We start from the raw sequence: 15,777 nt of genomic DNA, 5'->3' as shown, positions 1-15,777 counted from the left end.
GCAGTACACATGCTCTATTTACACCTTGTTGATCACTAAACTTTCAACTAGATGTCAATAAGTCAGAAAACTATCCATGAGTTAAAAATGACATTCAGGTTTGATTTTTTTCAATCTATGTTATGACCCAGAGGTGAAGATAGTCAGAGGGACTCAGGAGATTATTTTAGATACATAACAAATTAAAAGTAAATAAACAATTTCATTCAAAGAATCTGGAACAATGTAGGCAGATGTAGTGACCAGCAGAATTAAGATGACACCTAAATGTAATAAAACTTCTGATCCATTCTAAACACATCTCCAACGCTATTGAAACCAATTTTTAAAACTATGAGAGAAACCAAAATAAAGCAAAGGGATTGCCAGCATTATTTTATTGAAATACAATCTAAACCACCAAAAATCACAGCTAAATCAATAAAGTTTTCAAATTTCAAAGATTTTAAATTATTCTCCATAACAGTACAAATGTTGACTGGTTCATCTGTTGGCCAGAGGTCTGTAACCCATCTCTCCCTCCAGCTGTTCAGCGGTGAGGGAGCCCAGGAGAGGCTGACAGTCTGGGTTGAACACAGAGTAGGCGCTCATTTCTCCAGGCTGTCGCGGCGCTGGGCTGCGCAGTCCTTCATACAGCCAGTAAAACAGGGAGATGACAAAGAAAGCCAAGCCAAACTCCAGCTCAACAAACAGACCCAGAAGAATCAGCCATAACAGCACTTTGAGCAAAATAAGGTTTGAGATGACAAGTTGTCTCGAAGCCAGCCATCTTCCTAGAGTGCTGTCCAGCAACCAGTCGTTAGTTTCCTGAAATAAAAAAACAAAAACAAATCATTTTCAAGTCTCGAGATTTTGGTTGGACTAATAAAATCGTGCATTTGATCTCATTTGCATAATTAGTGCTTGTAATATATAACGAGTCTGTGTCTGAAACGCTTTCTTACCCTGTTTTGGGAGCTGGCAGAGGCAGTTTGGGTGTTTTTTGTTCTCTCTGGTTGTTGGCTGTTGTTAGACTGAACCGCTATATCCGCTGCTGTCTGTTCCGTAAGCTGTGGACCACCACCTTCACATCTTTTAACCGCCTTTTCAGCCTCTCGTCTGGCTCGGAACTCTGCTAGTTTCTGCTCCATCGATACTGAAACGTTTCTCTTTAGTTTCCGTGGAAAAGCAGCTGAAAAACCTTTTACTATTGAACCGCAACTTTTAATAAAACTTTAATAATATTAATAGCAACGAACCAGAACCTGTTTCCTCAAGTTAAGGCCCACTTTGAACACATTTTTGAAAGATTTCACTAAGCTTGGCTATGTCTGTTTACGTCTTACGTCAGCGCTTGCCGCAAAACAGGACGTAAAAGCTTCCTTTAACTGTCGTAAAATATCAGTTTACGGTATTTTCCTCACTTTGTTACTAGCTTGGGTTCTGACTTCATCCGAGGTGAGTTCAAAATGCTAAAAACCCCATTTACTCTAAGATCTATTTGTTGTTCTTGCTTTATAACGAACTTTTCGCAGATATGCAACAGAACGCCACGTCTTTGAACCTTTTCCGCAAATATTAAGTCGATAATTGATGTTTGTCTGGAATAAAGTTTGATGATCATATTTTTTTTATGACGCTTAGTGTTTGAGAATCATTTTATATCACTGTGTCAGCTTGATCACTGACCGTGTCATCACTTCTTTTTTGCATTAATCTCGGTTTTACTGTTATGGTTGAGAGATGTTGCATTCCAAATTAGCCCTAAGTGGTTTCCTTTAGCTCGCTGTTAGATCTGGGTTGTTTTAGTTATGTCTTTGTCTCTTTTCTTTGCAGACATGGCTTCAGCTACAGCGCAGCAACCCACTCTGACTGTTGAACAAACCAGAGGTGACAGGATTATGTCGATTGTGTTGCTTTTGTTCAACTAAACCAAAGCTAAAGCACTGTCTTATGTTTTTCCTGAAGTCGATCAAAGGAGCACTTCACACCTGAGCTCTTAGTGCATGTCTGTAGAATAATGTTTTCAGTTCCTCATGAGAAGGTGTAGTTTTGAAGTATACAACCTTGGAAAATATTTAAGAAATATTTTTTGTTTAAATCAGCTTCAAGTGTTTCAAAGCAGTCATCACCACAGAACCAACCTTTTCTTTATTGCTGTCAGGAGTTAAAAAATTGACACGATCTACAATTAATCTGATTATAATCCCATTACTTTTTTCATCTTACCTAAAATAACTGAGGAAAGCCCTGGTCTTAGTGCATTTTTCATTTAAATACTGTACATTATTGTGGCAGACATGGGAAGTTTAACACTAAAGGGGCTTTACAAGGTGTTGGTGTCTAACAGATGGCGTCCCAGCCTTGTGAGACTAGACCCAAGGGGAATATTGCTGTGCTCGTTAATCTCTGATCAGAGGTCTCATTTGTAAAGCTTGCCAAACGGGGTCTGACCATTTTGTAAATGGTTTTCTACTCCCAACTTTGTGAATTATAAAAGAGAAACATGATGGAAAAATGTGCAGTTTTTTGCTAAATCAGACCCTGGTGTTAACAGGGGAAACTGGCAGTGAGATGGTGAATGTAAGCTACTTATACAAACTTGTAGATGAGCATGTGCGAGAAACATTCATAGAGCGGCTACAGATATTACGGTTTGCTCCACAGTGGTACTGAGTGAAGTGATCCAGGCCTTCTCCGTGCCAGAGAATGCTGCTCGGATGGAAGAAGCCAGGGAGAGCGCCTGCAACGACATGGGGAAGATGCTGCAGCTCGTTCTCCCGGTGGCCACTCAGATCCAGCAGGAGGTCATCAAATCCTACGGCTTCAACAATGAAGGAGAAGGTAAGCTTTATCTCACAAAGCATTCATTTATACCATTGACATATCGGACAATTCGTGTCCATAGGCTGCATTTATAAGTTTTTGTGCCAAAATGGGAGGTGGCTACCACCGCCATTTTGACCGTGTCACAGCTTCCGTCAAGCCCAGAAAATTCCATAAAAGGGAAGAGAGGTGGAGCTGAGGGTGGGGCTGCAAGGTTGGGATCAAATGACGACATCCGTCGAACTGAAGCAATGTAGCTACAAGCTAACGCGGAGGTGGGAACTAAGCTAACGGAGGTAGCTATGTAGCTACAACCGGAGTTAACTGTGCACAACACCGGAGCTTCTGAGTCAGAGATACGCCGGGCTGACCGCTGGGGAGAACCGGGTGGAACACAGAGGTCTCCCGAAAGCTGCTGACAGCCGGCAGCCTGCGCAGCAGACAAGCGCCGCTGCGATCTGAGATGCGCAGAGCTGCTGCTGAGGGGAGGGGACCATACCGATAGTCGGAACCCAGCTCCACCAACATGTTATATTTCAACCCATTTTCTAAAGTGCAGCATTATGTTAAATGCACTGGGTTTTACCCTATTACATTTAAATTTCATGGTTAAACAGTACATGTTAAAATCTAAGCTCAGCTCGGCGGTGACCTAAAATACATAAAAATAATTTTACTTACCAAAAAAATAAAGTAGAGACTCCTTGGATGCTCTATTAGTGCAATTAATACCACAGCAAGTCATTTTGTCCAACAATTGCACAAAAAACATCCAAAAAAGAACACACAAACGCTACAAGTAATGGTCTAAGTTGAGAGACTGAAAATCCCGGAACAGTTTCCAGGCCAGACCGAGGCTCTACTGAGGCCTTTCCCCAGAGCTAGCTCTGTGGTCACGTGGGTCTGATGCTCATTAATTATTTATGATAAATGATAAATGACCCGCACTTGTATAGCACCTCTCAGAGTAAGGACTGCAAAGCTCTTTACACTACAGTGTATCATTCATCCATTCACACACACATTCACACACTGATGGTGATGAGCTACGATGTAGCCACAGCTGCCCTGGGGCGCACTGACAGAGGCGAGGCTGCCGAGCACAGGCGCCACCGGTCCCTCCGACCTCCACCAGCAGGCAAGGTGGGTTAAGTGTCTTGCCCAAGGACACAACAGCAGAATTCTGTCCGGGGCCGGGATCGAACCTGCAACCTTCCGATTACTGGACAACCCGCTCAACCTGTTGAGCTACTGCTTTAGAATTTTAGGCTTTTAATACACTTAAACAGAAGAGAAAAAATTCACCCCCCTCAGAGTTGTCATGAGTGTAAACTAGATCATTTAAACCTAAAACATGTTTTGGTACCAGGCTGTAAACATGTTTATTTCTGCTGTGAAATTGGTATTTTTAACATGGGAGTCAGAGAGGATTTGCTCGCTTCCGACACCAGCCCCTAGTGGATGAGGGTAGAACTGCAATTTTTGTCACTTCCTGTTTTGCTTCATTTCCAGACCTGAATTATGGGGGCTTGGTTTATACTAGAGACCACAGCAGACGTCTGAAAATAAGTTTATGCCCTCTTTATCAGTTTGACAGTACAACTCTGCTGCAGGTGACGTTCTCACTTTAAGCCCAGCTTCTAGATATCTTGAAAAGTTTGAGTTAGCTAAAGGAACTTACATGTCAGAATTTTAGATGACATAACTTTAGTAACTTGTGATCAATTCTCCCATGCAGGCGTCCTTAAATTTGCCAGACTGGTGAAAATGTACGAAACTCAGGATCCCGAGATCACAGCCATGTCCGCTAAGCTGAAGTCCCTCCTGCTGCCTCCACTGTCAACACCACCTATAGGAGGAGCTATTCCAGCTTCGTAGGGTTTACTCACGTCCAGCATTATCAGGTTAAGTCTCCTGCCTCTGTTCTCTCCAGTCATTTAAGATTTATTCTGCAACAAAGTTCAATGTTTCATTTAAGGCATCCTTGCAAACCCTTGTTGGATTATTGTTTTTAAACGTATTTATTACATTTAACACTATGACCACTTTATATTTTCACTGGAAGGTTTTCTTTAATGCCATCCTTGATATCATTTTATATAATGTTAAATGTTTGTTTTGCTACACAGTCAAATTAAATGTTTTCTCTGTATTTGGGTGTTTTTATTGACTGGACTGGTGGAAGCTTTAATATAGGTACTTTAATACATTAAAAAAAACATTTAACACATGTACATTTAAACTGCTGGTCATAAAGCCACTGCGGCGTATAATTGGCTAAAGCACGACTTTAAAATATAAAAGATTTGCTCGCAGTTACATCTGCTGTTAAGAGCGTTAGAGAAATGTGCACACAGTGATTATAAAAGAGGTGAAACCCCAGATTTGCTACATAAGATGAGACATGCCCAGTTTAGCTTTAAATGCATACAGTGATATGACACAAGCATGTCATTGTGGTGACCCTGTTGCATTTCCCCAGCAGCCGTTCTGATGCAGAGGATGAAAATAAAAAAGTGCTCCACTGGGAGCCAGTTAACACATCTTGGAGTTTAAAATTCACGAAGCTGCCGACTCCTGACGGATGAGATCCTGATTCTCAAACACGAGGAGCAGCAGGAGACAGAATCATGACTTCACATCTCAAAGTGACGGAAAATGTTCTCGATGTATCCCAGCACCCTCTGCCAGTCCGGCCCGTCCGCCTTCAGCATCTCCTCCACTGTCTGACGCACAAACGGAAGATGTGAGGACAACGGCATCAACGCCAGAAATCACTGCTGGTTTTACTTGAACTAAAACTGTAAACTGTGACATAAAGACCCGATTCTGTAAAAATAAAACCACGAGTCTGCCTTAAGTAAAACAAATCTGTCACTTGGTGCAAATTTACTTCTCATTTTCCCGCCCAAGCGCCCTACATAGTGATGAGTTCCCTTTAAGAACTGTAAAGATGGAGGTTTGGTAACTTCCTGTAGATGAGTGAGGAAATCTGCTCTGAACTACACAACTCACCAGTGCTGCGGGGATCCCCACGCTCTCTCCGGTCCTAAAAGCAAGGCCCAGGTTTCCCTCCTAACAAAAACAAGCTTTGTGATGATTTACAGATTGTGTGATGCCTTTTCTTTATTTGTATGTTTAATTATGACTAAACAGATCAGGTTTTTCCATCTGGAGCCTTTAAGACATCCAAGTCACCACTACTGCAGCTCAGAGGGTAAACATGGTGCCAGTAATACATATTGTTAATTTTCAGCAAAATGACGGAAAATATCAAGTTCAAGAGGAGACCATGTTAAAGTCTTGCCTTACAGAGGCTCTTTTCTCCTTTTCTGCTCCAGTTTTACCTTGTCAGCTGGACTGAGGCTGTCGTAGGGGATGTGAGTGGGTAAGAAGGTGTGATAAACTGCACAGAAGGCCAAACCGTCATCCCAGCTGGTGCTGAAATTAGTAATCTCAATGTTCTGTAGCAAAAAAAACATCAGACTTTTGCTTACACCAGGTCTCAGTAAGTCATGTGACCATTTAGTCAAAAGGTAATCAACCGTTGTCTGACCTTGTAGCCTTGGGTGCGATTCTGACACCAGCGCAGCAGAGAGTTTCTCCTGGAGCCGCCGTGGCGCCTCAGCAAAGCACTGAACCCGTCCTGAGGTCTGGAAAATTAAGTAAACCCTTCAATCCCGAGTCGTGCCGTTTAAAACCTCCTTTTCACACACCCACAGGTAAAAATGCCATAAAATGATGACCAGCGGCTCACTTGATAGATTCTGAGCTTTGATCTTCTTGTTTTCCTGTAACACAAACAGCCACGGCCTGACTAACGAGCACACAAGATAAACGCGTTACTCATGCTGCAGGTCGAGTCTCACCTGTAGGAAAACTGGACCAACTGTCTTGTCTCTGCAGCACGCGGTCCATCCTTCTCCCTTTAGAGGGCTCTTCTTTCTGAAGGAGTGAAACATCAATCTGCAGACTCTACACAGCCAAACACGTCTAAATATTCTTGTTCTTGATATAAACAAAACCATCTACCTTGCACAAAGGTAAAGTTGTGCTCGTTTGTAAAGTCCCATTTGGACTGGGAGCCTCACTTTGAAGAGGAAGACGAGAAAGACTCCTAAACACCAAGAAAACATGCTTGTTAATATTTTGTTTGGCGTCTTTAGTGGGAAGATTTTTATGGATTCACCAGGATCTTTCCGACAGCATCTCAACCCTTCTTGGGTCTTTTTGTCCTCGTTCTTCCCCTTTCCGTTTCACCAAAGCAGCCAGACTGCGTATGTACCCCTCAGCAACTCCTTTCCCCGTCAGCTGCAGGTCTTCTGCTCCGTTTGCCTTTTCCAGTTCAGAAACTTCACTTTTATCATCTTTGTTTGCTTCAGCCTCATCTTCTGTTTCTGCTTCGTAAACTCCCTCAGACCCTTCTCTGTCCACCCTTTTGTCTGTTTGTCCGTCTTTCAGCCCGCAGATGTTCCTCAGGACGTCCAGCTCTGCTTGATGCTGCTGCTGCTGCACAATGAGTTTGCAGCAGACGTCTTTGTGCTGGGCTCTCAGGCTCTCCAGCTCTCGCTCCATCTCCTGCTGCCTGCCGAGGGCTTGGGACAGCTGCTCCTCCACAGCTCTGTGGTTCTCCTGGAGCAGAACCAGAGCGTGCTCCGACTCCATCCGCAGCCGGTCAGCCACAGAGATGGCGATCTGTAGGTCGCACTGGAACTGATTCCACTCCAACCTCTCTGACTGGGAACAAAAACATGCGCATAAAAACATCATCTGGTGCTTTTGGCACTTCCGTGTCTCCATAGCTCCACGAAAGATCTAAAAGGTTTTAAATTTGAGTTTTTAAATGAGTTCATACCTTCCTTAAGATGTTAAAAATAGTAAAAGCGTTTCTGGCGCAGCAATTTTCAGATGTTTTGCTACTTCTTTTGACCACTGGCATCCAACAAGGCTGTGTACTTGGTTTCCTATTCTTCATACTTTGAGTTGCAGTAAATCCAATTAAGACAAGTGCAAAATACCACATTTACTCAACATTAGAAATTTATCCTAAAGATCATTCCAAGGGATGATGCAATAATAATCTGAACTTATTACTATGCACTCTTGTGCAATCTTTTGTGCTACTGCTGCTATCCTGCTGTACCTGAGCCATTGCAATATTGCAATTTTCCCACTGAGGGACTCCTAAAAGGTATTCTTAGTCTTATTCCTTCAAGTTTTTGCAGCAACGATCTACAGCCTCCCTGGTAAGGTGTCCCGGGGACGTCCAGATGGGAGGAGGCCTAAAGAAATACCCAGGCTCAGTGTTGGGAGTAATGCGGTACAAAAATAATTACTGTAATGCATTGCTTTTTGCTGTTATGTGGTAAGGCATTACAGGGAAAGAAAATGGTAATATTTACTCGGTACAATTGTCAGTAACGTGGCAATTACAATGCATTTTTAAACCCAGAATGAAGATGTGAGTTTCCTAAAAATTACAATTACAGGAAGCCTGAAAAAAGATCCAGTATCCACATATATGACGTCATTTACGGACTCAGCTTTGCGGGCATTCTATGAGCAGAGAGGACACAGCGGTAATGGCTCGAATACTCCAGCTGCGTCCTGCGCGCTGCCACCGTTATATTCACAAAATCGCTCCACCAAAACAAAGTCATTCGTTTATGATCGTTTTTATCAGCCCATATTCGCCAGTACTTTGTGTACTTTTCAGCTGAATTCATAATGCCCCGGTGATTTCAACTCATTGCTGCTAGAGCGCAGGGCATATTGAGGTTTTTTTGAATTTATTATTTTTTTGTGTTCGGTGGATCCCTTTGGCTGATTAGTTAGAAAGTAGGAAATCTAGGAAACAATTTTTGTGGAAGACGGAGAAAACATGCAGCATGCAGGAAGGTTAGAGAAAGGGCAGGAAATTATTCAAATAAAATCAAGAAAACAAAACAAAGTGCTTGAAAAGAAGATTTATCCCACACACACATTTTTACCAGTGAAAAGCAATAATATATAAGCATTTAGTATTTATACATGTGATATAAACAATCATTTTAAAGCACTGTTATTATATCCTAGCTCAGACACCACATCACTTTCCACATATATGTCATGAGCTCACCGAGCGTCAGATTACCAGATTCATATTGAAGTTGTTTTGGTGAAAGTAACTTAAAGTAATGCAAAAGTAGTGTAATGCCTTACATTACAATATTACTGATTTTAAAATGTAATGAATTACTTTAAAATGAGGGTAACAAGTAATAAATAATGTATTACAGTTTTGAAGTAACTTGACCAACACTGCCCCCCCCCCATATAATACAATATTATATGTTTTTAGATTAAATAAATAGAAATACATCCCGTTTTGTTTATTTTTTGACACATAGAACATTTGTTAACACAGCTCACCTTGAGCGTCTCCTTGAGGTTGTCCACCTCCTCGACCAGCTCTTCTCGTGCAGTTATTAAACGCCTCAGCATCTCTGTTAGGCAGGGAAAAAAGGAGAAATCATACAAAACAAAAAATGTATGACAGCAGAAATCTGCAGACATTCAACATGTCTGAAGGTTGGTGGTGAACAGTTTTACATACACCTCACTATAGACATGAAAGATACCAAAAAACCCTACATTACTTATTAAAATCTGCCTCTATTATTAACATTTCTTTTCAGGTGGAGAGGATTTGTTTGAACATCCATTTTTAGTAAATTTGTGATTCAAATTTTTGTGACGCTCATTAAGAACAGATTTCTTTGTCTGAGGAATTTCACTAAATCTGTATTTGTGGTGCGTTTCTGCACCATAAAGGACACCACTGCCACCAAACCTGTTAAATCAACCTGGAAGATTGTTGTAGTCAGAAAACGAGTCTTCCAGACTCCAACCACTCCTTTAATTACCTTTAATTAAATAAAAAATTAAACATCTCAGAGTCCTCTGGGTTTATGAGCTGCAATTACATTTCGTAATACCAGGGTGCTCGGTGAACTGGAGGTTGTTGGGAAACTGGTTTTTATATTTGTAAAGAGTCCCACCTGTAACATCACCATCCTCCGTTTTGTTTCTCTGACAGCGACCAACAAAGGTTTGTGAAGCCAGACTCGTGTCTTACCGACTGCTCCGGTGGTGATGTCAGTGTTGGGGGTCAGGCCCAGTGGAGCCCTGTAGTGATGCATCAGACTGAGTAAAACCAAGGTCACCTCTTCTCCAGCCTTCTCTGCTACAGCCTGCGGCTCCATCCCGCTGTCTCTCTCCTGCCAGCTCTGCTCTGAAGACGCTTCTCTGGACAGAGGAAGTGAACCTGGGCTCTCCAAACTGCAGGATGGCTCCTGCGTTGCTGCATCAGGTGAACTCGTGTCCAAAGAGGCGACATTGTCTACGCTGATCAGTGCCCACTCTGAGGGAGCGGATATCTTCTGTGTCCAGTCTGCCACCGGGGTGGTGGAGGAGAGTGGCGTAGCCTTTTCAGGTGAAGCCGTGGAGGGTAGTGCCATGGCAGCAAGCTCCGGCTCTGACAGGGAAGTGGGAGGCGTGTGGTAAAAATCTAAAGGTGATCCTGAGAGGAGAGAATAACGAGAAAAATAAATTCCTGATTTAAGGTGAAAAATGTGGCATGCCTCTTTTCCTTGATGCAGATGCAAGCAAAGTTCACTCCCTTATTTACTGCCCTGAGCTGACTGGTGCAGCAAAAAGCCTCTCCTGCCAATACGTTGGCAGCAAACACAGTTTTCCCATGTGGTGAGACACCGGAGAGGAGGTGGTTACTTTTCCTGATCTTCTAACAGCTACTATCTCTGCTACTAGGATCAGCCCTGCTAGAAGACTAGAAACACACACATTTAAAGAGCTACTAATGATTTCACAGGGATGTTAGTCATTCTGATCACATTACATCCCACACTGACTGCTAAAACACAGCTAAGAGTTAAACGAGCACACTTTGGCAGAAAACAGGGATCCTAGATCATTTCTCCTCCTTGTCCTTGTGTTGCTGTAGTTCTGCAGACTCATCCTTACCCAGCAGCAGTGACCTACTGTAGCCCGCTCGCCTGCAGCACACGAGCTATTCTCATCCTGTAGCCTGAGAAAACGTCTTGCACACCGACAGGGAAGAGGCTAAAACAAGCTGCTGCATCTGAAATAGCTCAGCGGGGATGAAACTCTCCGCGATGTCTTTCAAATGAGCTCGATCGTTGCTTAAGGATCAAAACAATGATTTTTATATCATCTGATTGGCTGCACTGCTTTGAATGAGCAGTGTGAGGCTTTGGAGGAAGAAAAGGTGCGTCGCTGCTGGAATAGAGAATTGGATTTTGCTCCTTTTTTGTAATTCTATGTTTTCTTACCATATTTGTACCATATTTACTTATCATTTTTCTCTTTCTCAATTCTCTAACTGTAATTTAACATGCATAAGTATTTCTCCTTACAATAGAATTGCTTCGAATGTAAAAGTATGTTTTTGTGCAATATTGGTCTTCCAGTCATGATGTTGTCTACCTGCCCAGCTTCAGCAGGTGTCACTGATTGGCCTTAAGGAAGCAAGAGAAGCAAAAGAACCTACGACATTTTGAGCCCTGACGAAGGCTGTGTGGGCTGAAACACATCTGCATTTATGTTTTCAACTATTTAAGCCATGCACCAATAAAGGCTTTTTAATTTTGTATCTCCCGAGTGCCTCAGATCTCCTTTTGCCCAACATTGATGTGGATCCCTTGGCTGAAGAGCACCAGTGAGAGCACAAGATAAAATTCTTACACCCCTGCAGCCCTTCCAGCATTTTTTCTATTCGAATGATTTTATATCATCGGATTGGCTGTACTGCTTTGAATGAGCAGTGTGAGGCTTTGGTGGAAGCAAAGGTGTGTCGCTGCTGGATTCAGCATTTCTGAGTGCAGTGAAATGCTCCTGACCATAAACACACCATTGATTTTTTAGGAAAGAAAAAGATTCATCTGCTTGGACGAGTCAGGAGGTAAGTTTCATGAAATCACACCAAGGGGGAAACTCCTCCTGCCAAGCATGATGCCAACATGGAAGTTCCTCCATCGTCCACTAGGGGCTGACTCCAGAAAGGAGCACGTTCCTGGTTTACATCCTGGTTTACAGTCATGACAGCTCTGAGAAGGTGAATGTGTTTGTAACCTTTCCGTTTGATGCAATTAAAGCTTAAATGAATGAATTAGGGGCGTGTACTTTTACTGACCGGTGTCTGGTGAGCTGTCAGGGCTAGCACTAGCAACTTGCTACCTCCTTGTTCCAGGGAAGGCCTCAGCCTCACATTAAAAGTATTATTATTATAACACATTTTATTTATAATGCGCTTTACATTAGAGGTAATCTCAAAGTGCTACAGAGTGTGGGGGTATAAGGAACACAGCTAGTTAACAGTTAAAATTTCAGAGAGCTACCAAGTAAAAACAGTCCCCAGAAATAAATAAAACCCATCTAAGAAGTCATTACAGTAAATTCATACAATAATTACAAATAACACAATACAGTAAAACATACCATAGGTCAATGTGCTCTAGAAAGCCTTAACAAAAAGGTCTTGAAGCCTTTTTTGAAAACCTCCACAGATTGCATGCATGGCCCTTAGAAACTCTGGGAGAGAAGTCAAATTGAGGGGCCACTGCCTTGAAGGACCTGTCTCCCACAGTAGAGAGTTTAGTCAGTGGTTTGTGCAGGCGGTGTGAAGAGGTGGTAGATCAGAGGTTTCTTGTGGCAGTGTGTGGGGTGAGAAGTTCACTCAGATAGACAGAAGCAGTTCCATGGATGCACGGGTGGGTAAGAAGACCAATTTTGTACTGAATTCGATACTGGATAGGCAGCCAGTGAAGCAATCTCAGAACAGGAGCGATACGACCGTATTTGCGTCTCCTCATCAGGACTCGGGCAGCTGAGTTCTGGATGTGCTGGAGCTTTTGTATGCTCTTGCCGGGGGCCCCAAAGAGAAGGGCATTGCAATAGTCTGACCTGGAGGAGATACTGTAGATGCATGGACCAACTTCTCTGCATCTGGCTGGAAAAGAGAGGGGCGGAGTTTTGCAATATTTTTGAGGTGAAGAACAGAGACCTTGCAGAGGTTGCAGATGTGGGTGTCAAATGTCAAAAAAAAAATTTACAGAAGAGGAAAGGGGAATGTCATGACCAAAAATGGAAATACTTCTAAGGGAGAGAGACCGTTTGATGTGGAGTGCCAATAATGATAGCTTCAGTTTTATTGCCGTTTAGTTGAAGAAAGTTTGCAGCCATCCTTGCCCTCATCTCCTCCAGGCGGACATGCAGTGCAGTTTGGAGAGTTTTAGGTGTAGTGGAGTCCATTTTCACGTATAACCGAGTGTCGTCTGCATAACAGTGAAACCAAGTGGAAGCATGTAAATGGAGAAAAGGGTTGGCCCAAAAACCAACCCTTGCGGTACTCCACAACTGACATTTTCCTAAAGCCCCATATTCCGTTCTGCCAGTAAGGTGCTCCTGGAACCAATATAGTGTGGTTCCCAAAAGGCCAACCACAGTCTGGACTCGATTTAGTAAGATGGTATGGTCCACAGTGTCAAACGCCGCTGACAGATCCCCCAACATATATTAAATTAGTTGTTTTAAATCACCGGTTTAGGGAGCGGTGAGCTGCAACGGTGGTTCAACCACCAAATAGTTCCTGTGCGCGGCCGTGTCTGCAGCTCACCGCTCCCCATGGGGAGGGGTCAAATGCAGAGATGAATTGGTTTGCTGGTTTGTTCAGAAACTTTGGTACATCTGCAGGGAGAATAAATATTTCACACGTCTTCTGATGCTTTGACTTTTTGTTCATCTTTGATGTTTTGATTATCTCAAAGGCAGAAGCGCAACAAGAAGGTTCCTGCCCGTCTAGTCTCGAGTTATCCTGAAAATGTCAAAAAGAATGTGTCTGATCTGTGGAAAAATGTGTTTAGACGTGGGAATAGAGAGAAGAAAAGCGGAGGCAAAGTGTTACACTTTAGATGGAAAATAATGAAAAACTGTTTTAAAATAGTCTGATGTCGAGCTACTTGGTTCCGTTTATCTTGATTATCAACATGTTTAAAAGGCAAAAGCAACAAATACAAATCTTTGTGCTTTTTTGGGGGGGGAGGGGGGGGGTAAATCATAATTTTCCACTTAAACCAGCCTTTTAACTTCATTCAGAGACCATTTTTTTAATCTCTGATCTGAGAAGCCAGATGATGAAGCCTCTGATCTGACAAAACGATCCGAGAAGCCAGCTACAGTAAACCGAACTAAGAAATCATAAATATGTAAATAAGTGTTACGTTTACCGATCCAGACTTTAGACCATCGACAGTTGAAGAGTCATGCTGGATGTATTAATGACTTCTGCAGGTCTGGTTCTGGTGTGGTTTGTGCAAAGCGAATAAAAACAAATGTTACCTGCAGAGCCATGATTGTCTTTACTGATGTGGTTTCCCATGATCCGGCACAGTCTCTTCCCTGCTGCTCGAGGCTCCTCTGAAGTCTGGACAGGAGAATAAATGTTCATTTTAACCTAAAAATCTCCCCAGAAAAGAGATATGGAAACATCTTTTCATGGGACATGATTTGCAAATCATTTAATTCTACAAAAGTTATATTAAAAATAAGGTTTTACTTTCCTCTTTTGTTGAAATTTTCATGCAAGTGTCAGGCATGAGTCATAACAGGGAATATCAGTGTTTCAGATACAAAATATCTGATAGGTAACCTAAAAAATAAAAGGTTTTTAGGAGTTACAGGATGACACAAATGCCACAAGCTAACATTACCTGTAGATTTAATCTTCTCAGAAAAATTATGTTTAATATTAGAGGAAAACAAGTTGCTCTAAGCAGCCATGCATCAGTGCTGCCCTTTAAGATGAAGGACCTACAACTGGATCTAAGCCATATCAACACCGAGCCCAGCAATTTTAATGCCGAATTGATATTGCACTTGTGCAGAAATGTGTGACAAGTCTCATCTTTTCAATATTTGATTTAAATTTAATTTAATTCTCATGAAGCCTTGAATTACACATTTGCTCAATGGAGTTTGGCGAGACATTTCCCAGCAGCCTGCAGCCCTATAAAAGCATGCAGAAACGTTTTTATTATTCTTTCAGTGGCAGATCACACGCGCACACGCACACAATGAGGCCCAGTTTCATTCATTCTACCTGCTCAGCGGTCCAGTCTGGTCTCAGGCTGCCCTGCGTGTTTCTGTCTCGACTTCCCAGATGTCCTTCGTCCCAAAATGATTCCGGGCAGGCAAACCGGACCTGGAGTTATTTTCTCAGATTATATAAAAACCAGCAGAAAAGAAACGCATGGCATCATGTTTAAGATGACTCTGACTTCTAATCTCCGCTGCGTTGCCTTCAATGCGGCAAAACCCCGAAGGAGGCAGCTGTGCGCAGCAGCAGCTCGGAATAAAAACGGCGCAAAAAGTAGTAAAGACATTACTTAGAGCTGATTACGAAAGCGAACCGCTCATGGTAAACGCGTAGAATCACAAAACACCGAAACAATAAAACGCCGCGTTGGAGGCATAGAAGCGGTCCTACCGGCTGGAGACTAATTATCTTTTGTTTAATGCAGGTGTGGTGGCGTCCAGGTGCGCTCTCGGGCTGCAGGTGGAGCGCATCACGTGTCATTTCTTTCTGCTGAATAAAAAAACAACAACCTGTCTAGTTGATTATTCATGAAATTAGAAATAAAACGCACGCGTGGCTGAACATCTGGAAAGGTTTTTAGTTTTTCCTGAACAGAAATGCTTCTCTTTTTATGCCTGGGATACAAAGCAAGATGGTTTATAGTGAATGAAATTTGTGACAGCCGAAAACTGACAAGCAGACATCTAAAACGTGCAAACGAGGAAGAGGTTTTATGAGCAAGATGACGTAAACGCAATGAAACCTCAAAATGGATGGTTTTGGTATTTTTATGTGTGAATATATAAAATTTAAGATGCTCT

General features: G+C 42.5%; 3 protein-coding genes across 4 annotated transcripts; 1 reads left to right on the top strand and 2 right to left on the bottom strand.

The window, feature by feature from the left end:
• Positions 1 to 362: 362 nt before the first annotated feature.
• Positions 363 to 1,328, bottom strand: saysd1 (SAYSVFN motif domain containing 1). The gene is made up of 2 exons (XM_015947732.3): positions 945 to 1,328; positions 363 to 807 (listed from the first exon to the last, which is right to left on the bottom strand). Exons 1-2 carry the CDS (start codon positions 1,128 to 1,130, stop codon positions 484 to 486), a joined length of 510 nt encoding a protein of 169 aa, XP_015803218.1. The 5' UTR covers positions 1,131 to 1,328; the 3' UTR covers positions 363 to 483.
• grcc10 (gene rich cluster, C10 gene) lies at positions 1,329 to 4,957 on the top strand. Its single transcript, XM_015947733.3, has 4 exons — positions 1,329 to 1,437; positions 1,816 to 1,869; positions 2,647 to 2,823; positions 4,544 to 4,957. The coding sequence occupies exons 2-4, from the start codon at positions 1,818 to 1,820 to the stop codon at positions 4,681 to 4,683; spliced, it is 369 nt and encodes a 122-aa protein (XP_015803219.3). The 5' UTR covers positions 1,329 to 1,437; positions 1,816 to 1,817; the 3' UTR covers positions 4,684 to 4,957.
• A 317-nt stretch (positions 4,958 to 5,274) lies between these two features.
• LOC107377834 (cytospin-A) lies at positions 5,275 to 15,550 on the bottom strand. 2 transcript variants are annotated; one of them, XM_054748152.2, is made up of 13 exons: positions 14,981 to 15,550; positions 14,444 to 14,530; positions 14,221 to 14,307; positions 9,923 to 10,366; positions 9,217 to 9,290; positions 6,995 to 7,542; positions 6,838 to 6,922; positions 6,675 to 6,750; positions 6,563 to 6,596; positions 6,362 to 6,458; positions 6,153 to 6,269; positions 5,821 to 5,880; positions 5,275 to 5,531 (listed from the first exon to the last, which is right to left on the bottom strand). In XM_054748152.2, the coding sequence occupies exons 2-13, from the start codon at positions 14,475 to 14,477 to the stop codon at positions 5,442 to 5,444; spliced, it is 1,746 nt and encodes a 581-aa protein (XP_054604127.2). In that variant the 5' UTR covers positions 14,478 to 14,530; positions 14,981 to 15,550; the 3' UTR covers positions 5,275 to 5,441. The 2 variants fall into 2 exon arrangements, with proteins under 2 accessions (XP_054604127.2, XP_015803217.3); XM_015947731.3 differs by lacking the exon at positions 14,444 to 14,530 and having other exon boundaries at positions 14,221 to 14,305.
• Between the last annotated feature and the right edge of the window lie 227 nt (positions 15,551 to 15,777).

The sequence above is a fragment of the Nothobranchius furzeri genome, chromosome 2, assembly GCF_043380555.1.
Source record: "Nothobranchius furzeri strain GRZ-AD chromosome 2, NfurGRZ-RIMD1, whole genome shotgun sequence".
Lineage (NCBI taxonomy): Eukaryota > Metazoa > Chordata > Actinopteri > Cyprinodontiformes > Nothobranchiidae > Nothobranchius > Nothobranchius furzeri.
The sequence above is the reverse complement of the archived record's forward strand: the minus strand, read 5'-3'. Positions and strand labels throughout refer to the sequence as shown.